Source organism: Dipteris shenzhenensis, chromosome 30 (assembly GCF_047967505.1).
Source record: "Dipteris shenzhenensis isolate YYH24624 ecotype China chromosome 30, Dip_SZ_1.0, whole genome shotgun sequence".
NCBI classification, from domain to species: domain Eukaryota; kingdom Viridiplantae; phylum Streptophyta; class Polypodiopsida; order Gleicheniales; family Dipteridaceae; genus Dipteris; species Dipteris shenzhenensis.
The window spans coordinates 46711164-46725600 of NC_141625.1; the positions used below are offsets into that span (position 1 = coordinate 46711164).

The following is a 14437-nucleotide window of genomic DNA, read 5'->3' on the forward strand; positions in this document are numbered from 1 at the left end:
ATAGGAAGCAATGATAGCTTCATCTCAATAAGCAAAAACAAGACTAATCTGTAGGGTTTTACATGAAAGATCTTAGACATATGCACTATTGTCCTGGAATTGAGTTCTAGAGAGACTCAGACAACACCTTCATGAGCCACCATAAAATGTGGATAAGACATTTCTTATGGCATATTGCAAGATTGCAGCCACTCCCATGGAGCAAAGTTTGAAACATACAAAAGATCAAGAAAAGGCTACATTCAATGATAAGAACTATCGGCAGCTCATCGGATCTCTTATATATTTGACTATCACAAGGCCATATATTTGTTATGTAGCTAGTTCACTTGCACAATTTATGGCAAATCCAAATAGTCTCACTGGAATGCAGCCAAGAGAGTCTTAAGATACATTAGAGGTACAAGATATAACGATATTTGAATAACAATCACATACCATGGAATAAAGTGTATAAGCAAAAGAATAAAGTGCACACGAGAAGAGTGGAATATAAGCGCATGATTAAGATATCAAGAAAATCATGTATCTTGGCAGGCAATTGTGTTTTTTGTCCTTTTTTATGGGACTCTTAACTAATGTGAGGTTAAGGGTTGGTTAAGTGCTCATTAGGTGGGCCTTTATCGAATGCATGAAATGGGATATTTAAATGTATCACAAGGAGCTTTCCCTCTCCTCACATGAATGAGTGACCTTTTTTGAGCTACTTCATAGATAGTGAGAGTACCTTAATACTCCACTCTCTCTTATAGTGGATTTGCCACTTTGTTTTCTTTGAATAATTTTCCCTCATTGTTATAGCCAAGGGATTGCACTAGAAGTCCTTGTAAGATTAGGCTAATCATGTGGTGAGAGCATTTAAAACAAGGGAGCACATGATGTGCTTGAAAGCGCTGCCTTTTTAAATTTTATGGAGCGAGCAGCCAAAGAATAGGAGGATGGGTGCTCAAAAATGATTAGGATGCGTGAGAGAGAGAGAGAAAGCGCCAAAGAATAGGAGGATGGGTGCTGAAAAATGATTGGGAGAGCCCAAAGAATAGGAGGATGCGTGCTTAAAAATAATTGGGACTGTGGAGGACACTTAAAAAAAAAAAGAGTTGCCTTAGGCTAATAATGGTGTATATACTTTCAAAAAAAATAATAAAAAATGAATAAAAATAATGATGTATATAATCATATATCACATGCAGGCATTAAGATATTCTCTTATTAGTCATCCCGCACTAGTGAAGAATTCAGATAGAGGGAGCTTTTTTTTTCCCGACAACGACCGAAAAGCTAATTTTGAGCCGACTCGATGGATGGTGTTTTCAAAGTTGGCCGACCCTTGCGGCTGTAACCAAAATTTCCGAAAAGATTTAACAATACGATTTATTAAGTGCAAGTAGAGGAGCCGGAGTCCGGACCGTGGGAATGCCTCATTCCTAAATCATCCGTCTTCTTTCGGGTGCAGCTGCCGATTCACGCTATCAATTCTTGCAGCACGCCATGGATAGTAGCAATTGGAGAGCCGCGCTCGCCCAAGATTCGCGCCATAAAATCGTAAATAGGATGTGAGTTACTGTTTGCCTTCCCAAATGATCCTTTTCCCGTCTCCACCGCAACGTTGCAGTGAGCTGCTGCGGCAAGGAAATTTTCGCTTTGAAAGGCTTTTCATTTTAGATGCGCTTGCCTGTGCAGAATGGAAACGTTGCAGAGGCACATGCCTGTTTCCGGACAAGAAGGCATGAACGAACTTTGGAAGATTGCTCGTCGCTTTGAGGAGAAGATATTCTACGATGCTACTGACCAGGTACGAAGACAGCAAACTGACAAATTGTTGAAAGGCCCTGTCTGAAAATTCAGCGCAAGGCGGAGTACAAGAATTTTTTTTGAGTTGTTAATATAAAACGAGTAATCAATTTATTATGAAAGACCGCCATTAGCTGCGTTCCGTTCCCATCCAAAGTTGGCCAACTAGGTCTCTTCACATTCATGGCCTAATCCACAGATCATATATAAATACAGAAGCAGACCATCTCCGCAGATCAACTTTTGGGCTTTCTCCAAGCTTAGCCTGCTTTGATACAATGTAACATGCAAGCTAGCTTTTCTAACACGTCATGTAGAATACTATGCTGCCAAAGCTTAGCGTAGACTGAAATCAATAAAGTAGCTTAGCGTAAACTGAAATCAATAAAGTAGCTTGGCGCAGAGAGAGAGAGAGAGAGAGAGAGAGAGAGAGAGAAAGAGAGAGAGAGAGAGCATCAACATAGAGAGAAAGAACGCCAACACGCATGTCTACAGGTAGAGAAGCCATGTCTCCAGCTAGAGTAACAGGCTTAAACGTATCGTATATTGACCCATCGTCACAAGTTGCAAAGCTGGTGACAAGGGGACTTTAACCTTTCAGACGCTCTAGCCTCTTACTGTCCTTCTGCATAACTTTTCCACCATTTCAGATTCTTAGCCCCTCATTAACAGTTAGGCATGTCCTGTTATACGCCGTTCCAATGGAAGATCAGTCCTTCTGCTTCAATTTGTCAGACAGAATGCGGCATGTCCTTTTCTTTCAATAGAAGTGCAATCTGCTCCGAGTCAAGTTTCTCATACGTGCAATTGAAGGGATAGGGCTTCTGGTGGAGAGTGTGTGGATAACCTTCACATGCTGTCATTACATCTCGTAAGAACCTCCAGGGATAAGCTTGCCGGTGATCATGGATCACACCCTTTGTTCCCTCAGTTTGGTTGCCTAGCTCCAAATTTGTGTCACGTGCTTCTACATCTCTACAATGTACCCGCCAATTTGCTTGAGAGAAAAGTTCACAAGGCTGTGAGGAGTAAGAGGCTGCTAGTCATTCTCATAAGCTTGTGGTTTCTGCAAATGAGTAGTTCTTGCCCTTCATGTCATTTGTCTTTTACGCATGGATTCCATTTTTGTTCCCCCTGAAGAAGCAGGGGGCTAAACACTAATATGTTTTTTTTCTAGAGACCAATCTTGAAATAGGAGCGCCTAAGTGGGGGCTCGTTCCCTCCCTAAACTTGGTGGAGAAAATTAGCCATAACTTCATACAAGGCTTATTTTGATGCATATAACTTTACTGAATGGTGCAAAAAACATGTTAAATGTATAAATCATGTCTGGCCATTCATCAATTTCTCATGCGACATGGTGAAGCTACTTTACTCCATTGGGATTTGTCAATCAAATGGCATAGGTTGTCAAATTTTGGTTGTTTTTGGCTATAAATAGAGATTTTTCAAAATTGCCTCTCCATATTTTGTGAGAAGTGGAGATGGTGGAGAGTGCAAAAACGTGGAGCTCTTGTGAATTGAAGTTGGAAGAATGAAAATAAAATAGTTGTCAACATGACTGAAACCAGCCTTCATAGATTAAAGGGTGGTAAGATCCACTTTAACTACAGCATACAAAGTACTTAACCAAACAATCAATCACCACAAACTTAATCATAGGGAGCTAGAGCACTCCTACTTAGAAACAAGGACACCGATTGGCTCCAAACGCTGGCGCCCCTTGCTGTATTTTTTTAATATTCAAATAAAGCCAAGCGGCTGATTACAAGGTCTCCTGAAAGCTGCACCACAGGCAAACCACCGTCCAGAGACTTCCAATATCTTGCACACCCCGCAATCCCTACTCAACCCTATACAGCGAATAGGCATCCAATCACTAGGCAATCCTGCAATCTCCCTGCCAACCAAGTGTGCAACAAAACCCCAAAGGCATCAACTGACTGTGTGCTTCCTGCTCTTGCACAACACTCTTTTGCCCCCCTGTAATCACCACAAACTTAATCACAGGGAGCTAGAGCGCTCCTACTCAGAAACAACGACACCGATTGGCCCCAAACGCTGGCGCCCCTTGTGGTATTTCTTTAATATTAGAAGTAAGAGGGCATGACATACTGAGTCTAACTTAAACATGCTCTTAGCGATGACTTTTGGTGGTATGTGGTAGAAATGACCAACAGAGGGTACCCGTGCAGAAGACTGATAGATAGCCCATGAATTCACTCAGAAGCATTTAACTACGGAACCTGAAACTTTTTTCCTTTGTGTACTCAACATACATATGTGCAAGCTAGTAAATAGACAATGCTCCACGAGATATAGAACCAATAAAATATATTTCCGTCCAAAAGGACACAATACAAAAGGAGAATAGATTAACAAGTAGCTTAAGACAAGAGTAGAGAGAGAGAAGTGGTGGGGGGAGAGGGGCGGAGGGATGTCTATGTCTATAGACCACCAAATCGTGGTCCTTAGTCCTTACCAGAAGGTGTTGTCCCAGACTCCCACCTAATTGCAATCTTCTGTCCTTACCAAAAGGTGTTGTCCTACTACCTCTGTGGCACTTCTAGATCCCTAAGCCTGCATGCTCCTCGATAAGCTTGTGTAGACTTTAGTCACCTGTGCCGACAAACACACCTCCAAGCTGCAATGAAGGAGGCAGGGCAGATTGGAGAAGGGGATAGAATTGGCAGAGGGAAGAGAGAGAGAGAGAGAGAGAGAGAGAGAGAGAGAGAGAGGGCAGATGTAGGAGGAAGGAGGTGAGAGATAAGGTTAGATGTCACATCAAAAAGTGTACAATAAGGGGTGGATGAAGACTTATATAGTCCCTCCACATTTTCCCACCTAAGAGGCCTGTGAAGGTCCTCTAAATTGGCCCTTTCCCCCCCTTCATTACAGCCATCCCTTCCCATAGAATTTTGCCCTCAAAATTTCACAGCATGGCTGTCCAAAAAGTGCAGCAAATAGCAACTACTAATCAGCCCGATAGGAGATAGGGGTGGTCCTGGACTATGCTTTTTGTTAGAGACTCACTGTTCCCACCTGTGAGCCCCCGTTTTGTGGGGACAAGGGGCAGTGAGGGTAAGGAGGGATGGGAAAGAGAGACTCAGCAAACAGCAGAGATTTGGGGGGGGCTCCATGCCTTCCTAGATGCAAAGGACTGGCTGCACAGGGCACCCTTTTATAGGGGCCTGTGGCAGGACCAGTCGGCCCAACCAGGGCCACCGACCAGGGCTGACCCTGGTCGGTTTTCCAGACTGATCTGGTCGGTCCCCAGTCAGGGAACCGACCCTGCTGGTCGGCCATACCAACAGGCCTGGGCAGTGCCTATAAAAGGCCCACACTTCCCTTCATTCTGGTATCCAGTGCAGGACAGAAAGCCTCTGTTTTAGGCTGTGCTGTGCACTCAGATTTGGCATCTTCTGACAGAGAGAATTCCTTCAGTTTGTCTCAGCACTTGGCTGAGTTTTGTATTGCTCCCCTGGAGCCAGTTTTCTACCCACCATCCGGTGGATGAATATATTCTCTCTCTGTCTAAGTTTTCTCTGAGTGAGTATTGTATCTGTGATCAGTTATCTGAGTTGAGTGTTGCTAGAGCGGGAGAGATCTTGGCTGGAGGTTAGAGTGATTCTTTCCTTCTGTTTTTTAACATGGTATCAGAGCCATAGGCTCTCGTCTCTTCCTCATCAATAACACTCTCTGAAGGAAGGAGTTCCTTGGCTGTAAGGCAACTCTGTTTTCAGCTCAGTTCAGTACAGAAGGTCAGTTCATTTATTTCTGTTTCAGTTTTTCAAGTTCTGTAGCTATTCACCGAGATGGATCAGCGATCAGAAGCCTCTACATCCATTGCTCGTCCTTCCTCCTTCTCCAGTCATCTTCCTTCTTCATTTATCCCTAATTTCGGTGAAGCTGGAAAGCTTGATGGTACAAACTTTCCAATCTGGAAAGTCAAGATCCGAAGCCATCTGTTGGCACGGAGGTTGTGGAAGATTGTCAATGGGACTGAAGAAAAGCCGGACGATATTGTGGACAAGAGAGGTGAAGTTCTAGCTGAAGCAGATGTAGATGAACTCTGTGCATGGGAGGAGAGGGATGCTCAGGCCTTAATGCTTATAGGCACGACAACAGATTCTGTTATTCCTCATATCCAGTTGGCAGAAACGTCTTCAGAGGCGTGGACCATACTGAAGGAGCTGTATGAAACCGATAATACAGCTCGTATCATCACATTGCAGCATCAGCTTTATAACCTTGATATGAATGAGGGTGATAGTGTTCATGATCATCTGACGAAGGTGAAAGTTGTGCGGGACCAGCTCGCAGCGGTTGGTCAGAAGGTGGACTCGAGTTAATTAGCATTACTCACACTCCACAAGTTGCCACGGAGTTTCAAAAGTTTTGTGACTACGGTCACTGCGGGTCAACGGACAAAGCCAATCAACTTTGAGGAGCTTTGTCCACTCCTACTTCAGGAGGAGGCCCGAGAGAAACTCTTTACGCAAACCGACGGAAAGGCATTGGTTGCCAAAGACAAGCCTGGCAAAGGCAAGTCAAAGGATTCCAAGAAATCAGAGGAAGCTGAACGTAAGAAGAAAATGAAGTGCTTTTACTGTGAAAAGCTTGGCCACTCTGCCAAAGAATGCCGGAAGAAGAAGGCGGATCAAAAGCGGAAAAGAGAAGCCAAAAACAAAGAAGAGCCTAAGAGTGATTCTGCCAATGTGACAACTGGACAGTTATTCTTACTCAGTGAACATTGTTCAGCTTATGCAGTTAGTGAAGGTAAAGAAGGTTGGTATGTTGACAGCGGTGCTTCTAAGCACATGTCCAACAGAAGGACGTGGTTCAAAACCATGGACAGTACACACCCGGATTCCAAAGTTTCTGTTGGGGATAGCCGGACATGTCCTGTGAAGGGCATAGGTAGCATTCCTTTCATTACCACGGTGGGTGAGGAGAAGGATATCTCTGGAGTACTTTATGTACCCGACCTTTGCAAGAATTTACTATCTGTCAGTCAGATGGACAAAAACAACATGGCAGTTCTTTTTCAAGATGGCAAGGTTACTGTGACATCCAAAGGGAGTGGGCAAGTGGTGGCACAGGGTGTTGAAGAGAATGGACTGTACCGTCTCAGTGCAATGTTGGTTCATGATGATCACGGAAAGTCCAAACTTTGGCATGAGCGCTTCGGTCACGTCAGCTATGGAATCTTGGCTGAAATGTCAAAGTCGAAGATGGTGGATGGACTTCCACCAATTACAGGCAAGGATGATGTCTGTAGGGCTTGTCTTGAAGGCAAGCAGCACAGGGATAAGTTCCCACAAGAAGCTTAGTTTCGGGCCAGCAAACCACTTGAGTTGGTTCATGCCGACATTTGTGGTCCAATGTCTACTGCATCATGGGCAGGATCCAGGTATTCACTTCTCTTTGTGGATGATTTCAGTAGAATGACTTGGGTATATTGTTTGGCTAAAAAGTCTCAGGCTTTTGAGAAATTCAAAGACTGGAAGGCTAGAGTTGAAAAGGAGACAGGGGAAGATGTCAAGACATTTCGCACAGACGGGGGGAGAATTCACCTCAAGTGAGTTGAATACATTTTGTCGCAAGCATGGGATCAAGCGACAACTCACCACGGCACATACTTCTCAGCAAAATGGGGTAGCAGAGAGAAAGCATAGAACCACCACCGAGACAGGGCTTGCTATGCTCTGAGGGAGAAATCTTTCTAAAGCCTATTGGAGTGAAGCTATCAATACAGCGGTACACATTCTCAACCGGACCAAGACGAAGGCCGTCAAGGACAAGACTCCATATGAGGCATTTTATGGTAAGAAGCCCTCTATTTCTCATCTCCGTATTTTTGGTTCTAACGCGTGGGTGCATGTGCCCAAGGAAGATAGGACCAAGCTTGATTCCCGAAGCAGACCATGTATCTTTGTTGGGTATAGTGAAGAATCCAAGGCCTACCGCCTCTTCGATCCAATAAAGAAGCAAATACTCATCAGTCGTGATGTTGTCTTCGCGGAAAAAGAACCTAAACCCCAGGAGGAGCCTCAGATTGAGGAGGAGGAGATTGTTCAACCCCCGATCCCACCCTGTCCCGTATTGACCATTCAAGAGGTTACCCAATCAAAAGCTGATATTCCACCCGATACTCAGGAAGAGCAAGATGTTCCAGCAGAAGTTCCCGTTCCTCCTCCCACAGAGAAGCAGAAAAAGTTGCCCCAATGGTACCTCCGGACATTGGAAGAGTCTCGTGTCACCTCATTACCTGAGAGTAGCAGTTCCGGATTGCGGCGGTCTCAACGTCTTCAAAAGACCCCATCCGTGAATGTTGCTTTGGTGGCTCAGATTGTTGAGCCAAGAACCTTCGCGGAGGCAAAAGACAATCCCGAATGGCAGGCTGCCATGCAGGCAGAGATGGATGCTATTCTGAAGAACCATACATGGGACTTAGTGGCCAGGCCCCTTCGACGGAAAGTCATCGGCACTAAGTGGGTATACAAACTTAAATACAAATTTGACGGCAGCTTGGATAAGTATAAAGCAAGGTTGGTTGTGAAAGGTTTTGCTCAAACTGAAGGCATGGATTTTGATGAAACTTTTGCTCCCACAGCCCGCATGGTTACTATCCGGATAGTGATTGCCCTTGCTGCCCAATTCTAGTGGCCTATTTTTCAAATGGATGTGAAGTCCGCATTTCTTAATGGAACCCTGGAGGAGGAGGTATATGTGGAGCAGCCACCGGGCTTTCAAGATCCAGTGTCCGGTGGCAACAAAATTCAGCAAGTGCCAACCATTTATCCCAAGATTTCTGAGTATCATGACAAATGTGCCTCAAATATTCCTCCACCCATTTGTTCACCCTTTCGGACTGTCCATCAGTCTCAGGATGGGTATGCATTGCTAGGTGTGAGTAACTGTAAATAACTCCTGCCAAAAGTGACCCATAAATTTTGCATCTCTGTCACTGACAATTTCCTGAGGGAAACCATGATGCTTGAAGATGCTCTCAATGAATTGCCAAGCAACCTGTGATGCTGAATACCGGGTCTTAGTGGGTATGAAATGGGCTTGTTTTGTCATTCTATCCACCACAACATAGATGCTCTTCCGTCCATTTCCGCTGCACTTCTGTTCGGAGGTGTTTTTGAGGAGGAGCGTGTGCGAGTGTGGACTGTTCGGGTGACCAGCGAAGGGTGACTTTGAAGGGTGTTTTCAGATCAGTGAGGAGGTGTTTCCAAGGGATGGAAAGCGAGGTGTGAAGGTACATTGGGCTGTCAGCCCCTTCATCCTTGTCTTCAACCCTCAGTTCCTTCCATCCCATCCACCTTCTCTTTCAGTTCATTGTGCTCTTCACTTTGACATGGCAATTTTGTCCGAGATGGCAGAGAACAAGACTAGAATTCCGGTTGATCGACAATTGGATGGGCTCAATTACAGCGTTTGGCCGGTGATGATGGAATTTGTGTTACAGTCATACATAGGTGCTGCCCGACCAGATCCCCTGACGGAGGACCTTGGCATCCTGGCTCGGAAGGAGGCTGAGAATCTGTTCTAGCTGTGGGACCGTGTTAATGCCAGGGTAAGATCATTTATCTTTCTTAAGTGTACTCCTCAGGTGATTAATCACGTGAAGCACATGATAGTGGCCAAAAGTATATGGGAGCATTTGGCGTCCATGTATAACCGAACCTCTCCCATGAAGAGGGTTTCACTGGAGGTCCACATGAGGTTGTTGGATCCCAAGAAGTCTTCATCGATGTGGGAACACATCAACAAGTTACAAGAACTTTAGCAGGAGATCCTCTAGGCAGGGAAGCAGACTTCATCAGAGGACATGGCCATTACTCTACTTTCCTAGTTATCCGCTCAGTATGGGGCCTTCTATTCATCCTTGATCACCAGTGGTAGGGTGAATGAGTTGACCTAGGAGGAATTGGTCCCATGGTGCTTGACCAGGAGGAGCATTTCGTCGATCGTACCTACGGCAGTCAGCTTGAGGCTTTGACAGCTGATCAGAAAGGCAGAAAGCAGTTGGCAGTTGAGGAACGAGAAGCTCTCAAGGCATCTCATACGGGTAACTGATGTGGCCAGAAAGGTCATTATCGACGCCAGTGTCCCCAAAGGAACGTAGAGGGGTCCAGTAACCAGGTGGCCAATAGTGTGATTGCTTCGACCACGTATACTCCAGCCTTCTAGTAGCATGAGGAAGGCGCTGCCAGCGATCCAGATGGAGGATCGCTTGCTTGTCTGTGGCAGCAAGACTTGCCGATCAGGTGCACCGAGCAGGGAGTCATTTATCGAGGCAGGCTATAAGACAAGACCTCGAGCCATGAGTTGTTCCCGCTGACTTAGGTGACAGTAGGAGAGGGAATAGATACACACCTGAGCCATGCTCTTGTGGTGGGTCCAGCCCCATCACGCGGATCTAGACGGTGCCCTTTAGGGCCTTCTTTCTATCACGCTGGCTATGGGAGATCCAAGGAGGGGTGTGGGTCAGTACGGCCCTGTTTAGGACGTGTTTGGGGCTTGGCTATGCCGCGCTAGCAGCCCCTTGGCTGCGCCTACATTGGGCCAGGCTGAGGTTCCCATATGGCCACCTCTTGGGTTGGTTTCCAGGCCAGGACAATCGGGCCAGAGGGGGAGTGGACTGACCTGCTAGTCGGCCCTCCCTATAGCAGCTGGTCGGCCCTCTAGGAGGTGCAGTAGGGCTGCCAGCCAGCCCTTTATAGAGGGGTTGCCCCCCTGCACATGAGTCTGCCAGGGAGCTTCTTGCTGATCGACCAGGGAGAGACTGGGGCTATTTATAGGCCCCCCTCCTTGGTGTTTCATTCATCTTGTGGAGCAGCAGATCAGTCCATTCAAGGGCTTGGCAGAGGAGCAGAGCCAGCTCAGTCTTGCACCCATGGAGCAGGGTAGTGGAGCAGTTCATCCACTCTCTTGTGCTCCCTTCCTTTGGTTGTTGAGCTGTGTGTTCTGAGCTCTCGAGCTCTGTGTGTGTGTGTGTGTGTGAGGCGTGCTATCTCTCTCTCTCTCTTCCGCTCATTTCCGTTGCACTTCTCACAATTCCTGCTGTATTCCATGCGCAATCAAGTCCCCTACCATTGTGGTCAACCTTTGGGCTTTGCCCTGGCAGATTTGCCCTCGGTGGTGGCCTCCAATCCACATGGCAGCCCATGTGCTGCCCATTTGGCAGCCCCATGCCTAATCCTATTCTATGGTTCACCCCCTCGATGCACTCCGGCTCACAAGTGGGGAGGTGACCAACCCTATTCAAACAGGGTCGGCTGAAATAGGTCTTCAAGTCGGCCATTTTGGGGGGCATTCAGCCCTTGTAACAGGAGGCCTTTTGGGCCTCATAACAGATTTTCTAATGGAGCACTTCAGGGAGCAGATTGGAGCAGCAGCATCTGGGTCACCATCTAGGGGATCCAGTTGGGCTGAAGAGCTGTAGACATAGCTATAGAAGGGACTGTACCTGTCTACAGAAGTTGTATATTGATTGAAGAGATTTTGGACTACTTTTTGATTAGCCTTCTCCTTTAGTGCTAGCTTTCGTCATGACTGAGTCTGCCCTTCACCTCCGGAGTGACGAAAGAAACACGGTACAAAGACTTTGTATAAATGGATGCCGAAGTATGTGTGGGTGTGTGGATTTGTATGTGAGAGCATATGTTTATACTATGGTCTACACCCAATGTTGGGCACTGATGACGTTAGTGCAGGTGTCATAGTAGCTAGTCCTTGCTATGCGTGATGGAGTTTATTGTTTTCAACCTTATGAGTGACTATCATGAGATTGAAACTGCACTATGTTGTGTTTTTAGAGGATGAGGTTGGGCATGTTCTTGGATTCATCTAGATATATAGCTATAGAAGGGGCTATACTCTTGGTTGTTTTCCAGGCATCAAGGAGCGGGGATCAGGCACGGAGACCAAAGTCTATAGAAGCTCGACTAGGAGCATGCGTGATTAGGGATCTAGAAGTGCCATGGCTGTAGTAGGACGACACTGTTTGGGGTAAGGCTAGAGGACCATGGTTTTGTGGTACTCAGGACTTCTTTTGTATTGTATCCTGTTGTACGGAAATATATTTTGGTTTGTTCTGTATCTCGTGTGAAGCATTGTCTACTTACCGGCTTGCAGACACACATATGTTTGTTGAGTACACACAAGTAAAGAAGCTTTGGATTTCATAATTAACACTTCCGCATGAATTCCGGGGACGCTTTATTAGTCTTCCGCTGTGGGATACCTTGTGTCTGGTTGATTTCTAACACCCTTGTCCCTGAACTGGTCATTGAGGCAAGCTCTCTGCGGCAGCTCCAATCTGCTCCTTGAATGGATCCCTGGTGAGTGAGTTGTGAGCCCAAGTGACTCCCTCTTTGTAGGGGTTGGTTACTGGTAGCCCCCCAAATAGGTCGACCCAACCAGCCTTCCCCAACCGACCCAGTAGGGGAAATGGGCCGACCCAGACAGGCCCTGCTGGCCGACTTGGTTGGCTCTCTTTTGGAGGGCTTTGCAAGCCCCGCCTGGCCACGTGGCAGGCAGCCCTTGGCCCAGGCTGTCCTTCCCATGCCCCAGCCTGTTCCAGGCCCTTTTACTGGCCTCCTCCACGTTCTCCTCATATGGGGCCTTACAGATGGTGAGGTGACTTTTCCAACAGTATGGAATGTCGTAAGGATTAGTTAAGAGTCGTTTATGAAATGCCAATTTAATTGCTAGAAGTTAAGGGTCTTTGGAATGAAGTTGAGTTTCACTTGTTGTGAAATATATGTTCAGAAGACCCATGTGTAAAGAGAGAATTGTCAGTTGAAAGAGAGGTTTTCACCACTCCTGCGAGGGTGTAAATACTTTGAGGCGGGGAAGTATTTACTTACCTGGCTAACCATGGGTTGCTAGTAGTTTGTCGTCGTCAAATCATTACAACTATGAATCTAGAGGTCATTTATGCAGTCGTGACACATGTCCAATTTCATGTGCTTTGGTATGTTGTTAGACCAAACATTCCAATTTCTCCTCAAGCTGGGGTGCATGAACGGAACATCTTTGCTGAACTCTCATTAAGATCGCTGTTAAGGCCTGGCATTTAGTACATTTTTTGTTACTCATAGTTGTTAGCCATATTATATGTTCTTTATGATCATTATCTTTGCATTTAAAAGGTTTTTAGTAAGTCTCTTTTACTTTGCATCATGTCTCACTTTTTTGATACAGCATGATTATCTGCGGAGAATCTCCTTAAAGATGCTCAACTTAGAGTCAAAGGCACAGAATGGTCCAAGTAGCACTATGTCAACGAATTCGAATGGAACCAACCAAGACTCTAGTACCAAGCAATTGGATTCCTCAAGTAAGTCTTGTTGTTTCTGTTTGCAAATGTTTTGTAGAATGGCCAGTCTAAATATCGATCAACTGGATTTTTTGAATAACATACCTGCCTTGCCTTCTTTAATACTCGTCAATTGTACGATTGATGTAAGGCTGGAAGGGGTTGGGATTTTATATGACTACAGATCTAGGACAAGTTCAATCTTGGCAGCAGGCTCCTCAATCCCTTCAAAGTACGGTCACAGCAGCTGGAATCCAGAGCTCTACTGGTTCAATGTCTAGCTTTTCAAGCATTAGTAGTGCTCCCCAGCAGGCTTCAGCTCTACATGTTCCAGGACAGGGTTCCAGCAATGTTTCAACTCTCAATGGCATGCCACAAAGTTCCATAAATACCATTAGTGGGCAATCTGTTTCACAGAATGGTAATACACACAACGTTTTACTTGCAAACCAAAGGCTTCAACTGCATCACGCAAGGCAGCAGCAAGGGGCTGTAGTACAACAGGCTGCTCAACCACAGCAGCAGTTGGTTTTGCTGCAAAAGCAGCAGTCACAGCAGCCCCTGCCACTGCCATCACAGCAGCTACAGCAGCAGCCACAGGAGCAGCAACAGCTCCTTCTGCAACAACGCTTGCAGCAGCAACAAGCAACACTTGTAAAGGATAAAATGCAACAGCACACACTTTTTCTGCCCCAGCAACAACAATCCTTGCACCCGCAGCAGCAACAGTCTGTTCTTCAGCAACCAGCCTCAGGTCTTCAACAACAATCCATTATGACACAACAGCAGCAGCAGCAGCAACATGCTACCCCTTTGTTGCAACCTTTACAACTTGCACAATCGTCACTAGGTCACAATGTGCAGTCTTCGGAGCAGCAGCAACAGCAACTTCTGCAACAACAATTGCTTCAAGCAAAAGGGGTACAGCAGCAGCAGATGCAGGCACAGGCACAGGCACAGCAACAGCAGCAACCTTCTCAATTGCAATCGTCACAGACACAACCACCCCCATCATTGGTTTCTACATCCCAGCATCAATCTTTGCTGTCACAATCACAGAGCCAGCAGCAACAACCTGCATCTATCCAACAGGATCAACAGAGGCTTCTACAATCAAGTGGTGTAATGCAGCAAGCAAGCTCAATGGAACAACAAAAGCAACAACTCTTCCAAGATCAACAGCAAAGAGGGATTTCTGAGCCACCTTCAAGTAAGTTCCTTTGTGTAAGGTATACACACTTAAGGATGACAGATGGCAACATGTGGACATTGTTTCCATATCGATACACTTAGTGTAAGGCTTGTAAAGTA

The 14437-nt window shown here is 46.0% G+C and overlaps 1 protein-coding gene across 3 annotated transcripts in view; it reads left to right on the forward strand.

The window, feature by feature from the left end:
* The first annotated feature begins 1251 nt into the window (after positions 1–1251).
* LOC147882226 (mediator of RNA polymerase II transcription subunit 15a-like) overlaps positions 1252–14437 on the forward strand; it is a 114506-nt gene continuing 101320 nt past the window's right edge. For 2 of the 3 annotated variants that reach the window (XM_087401794.1, XM_087401795.1), the window contains exons 1-4: positions 1252–1553; positions 1681–1792; positions 13012–13147; positions 13278–14336. In XM_087401794.1, coding sequence (XP_087257920.1) covers positions 1489–1553; positions 1681–1792; positions 13012–13147; positions 13278–14336 — 1372 coding nt within the window. In that variant the 5' untranslated portion in view covers positions 1252–1488. The remainder of the gene's footprint in view (positions 1554–1680; positions 1793–13011; positions 13148–13277; positions 14337–14437) is intronic. The other variant, XM_087401796.1, reaches the window with a different exon arrangement.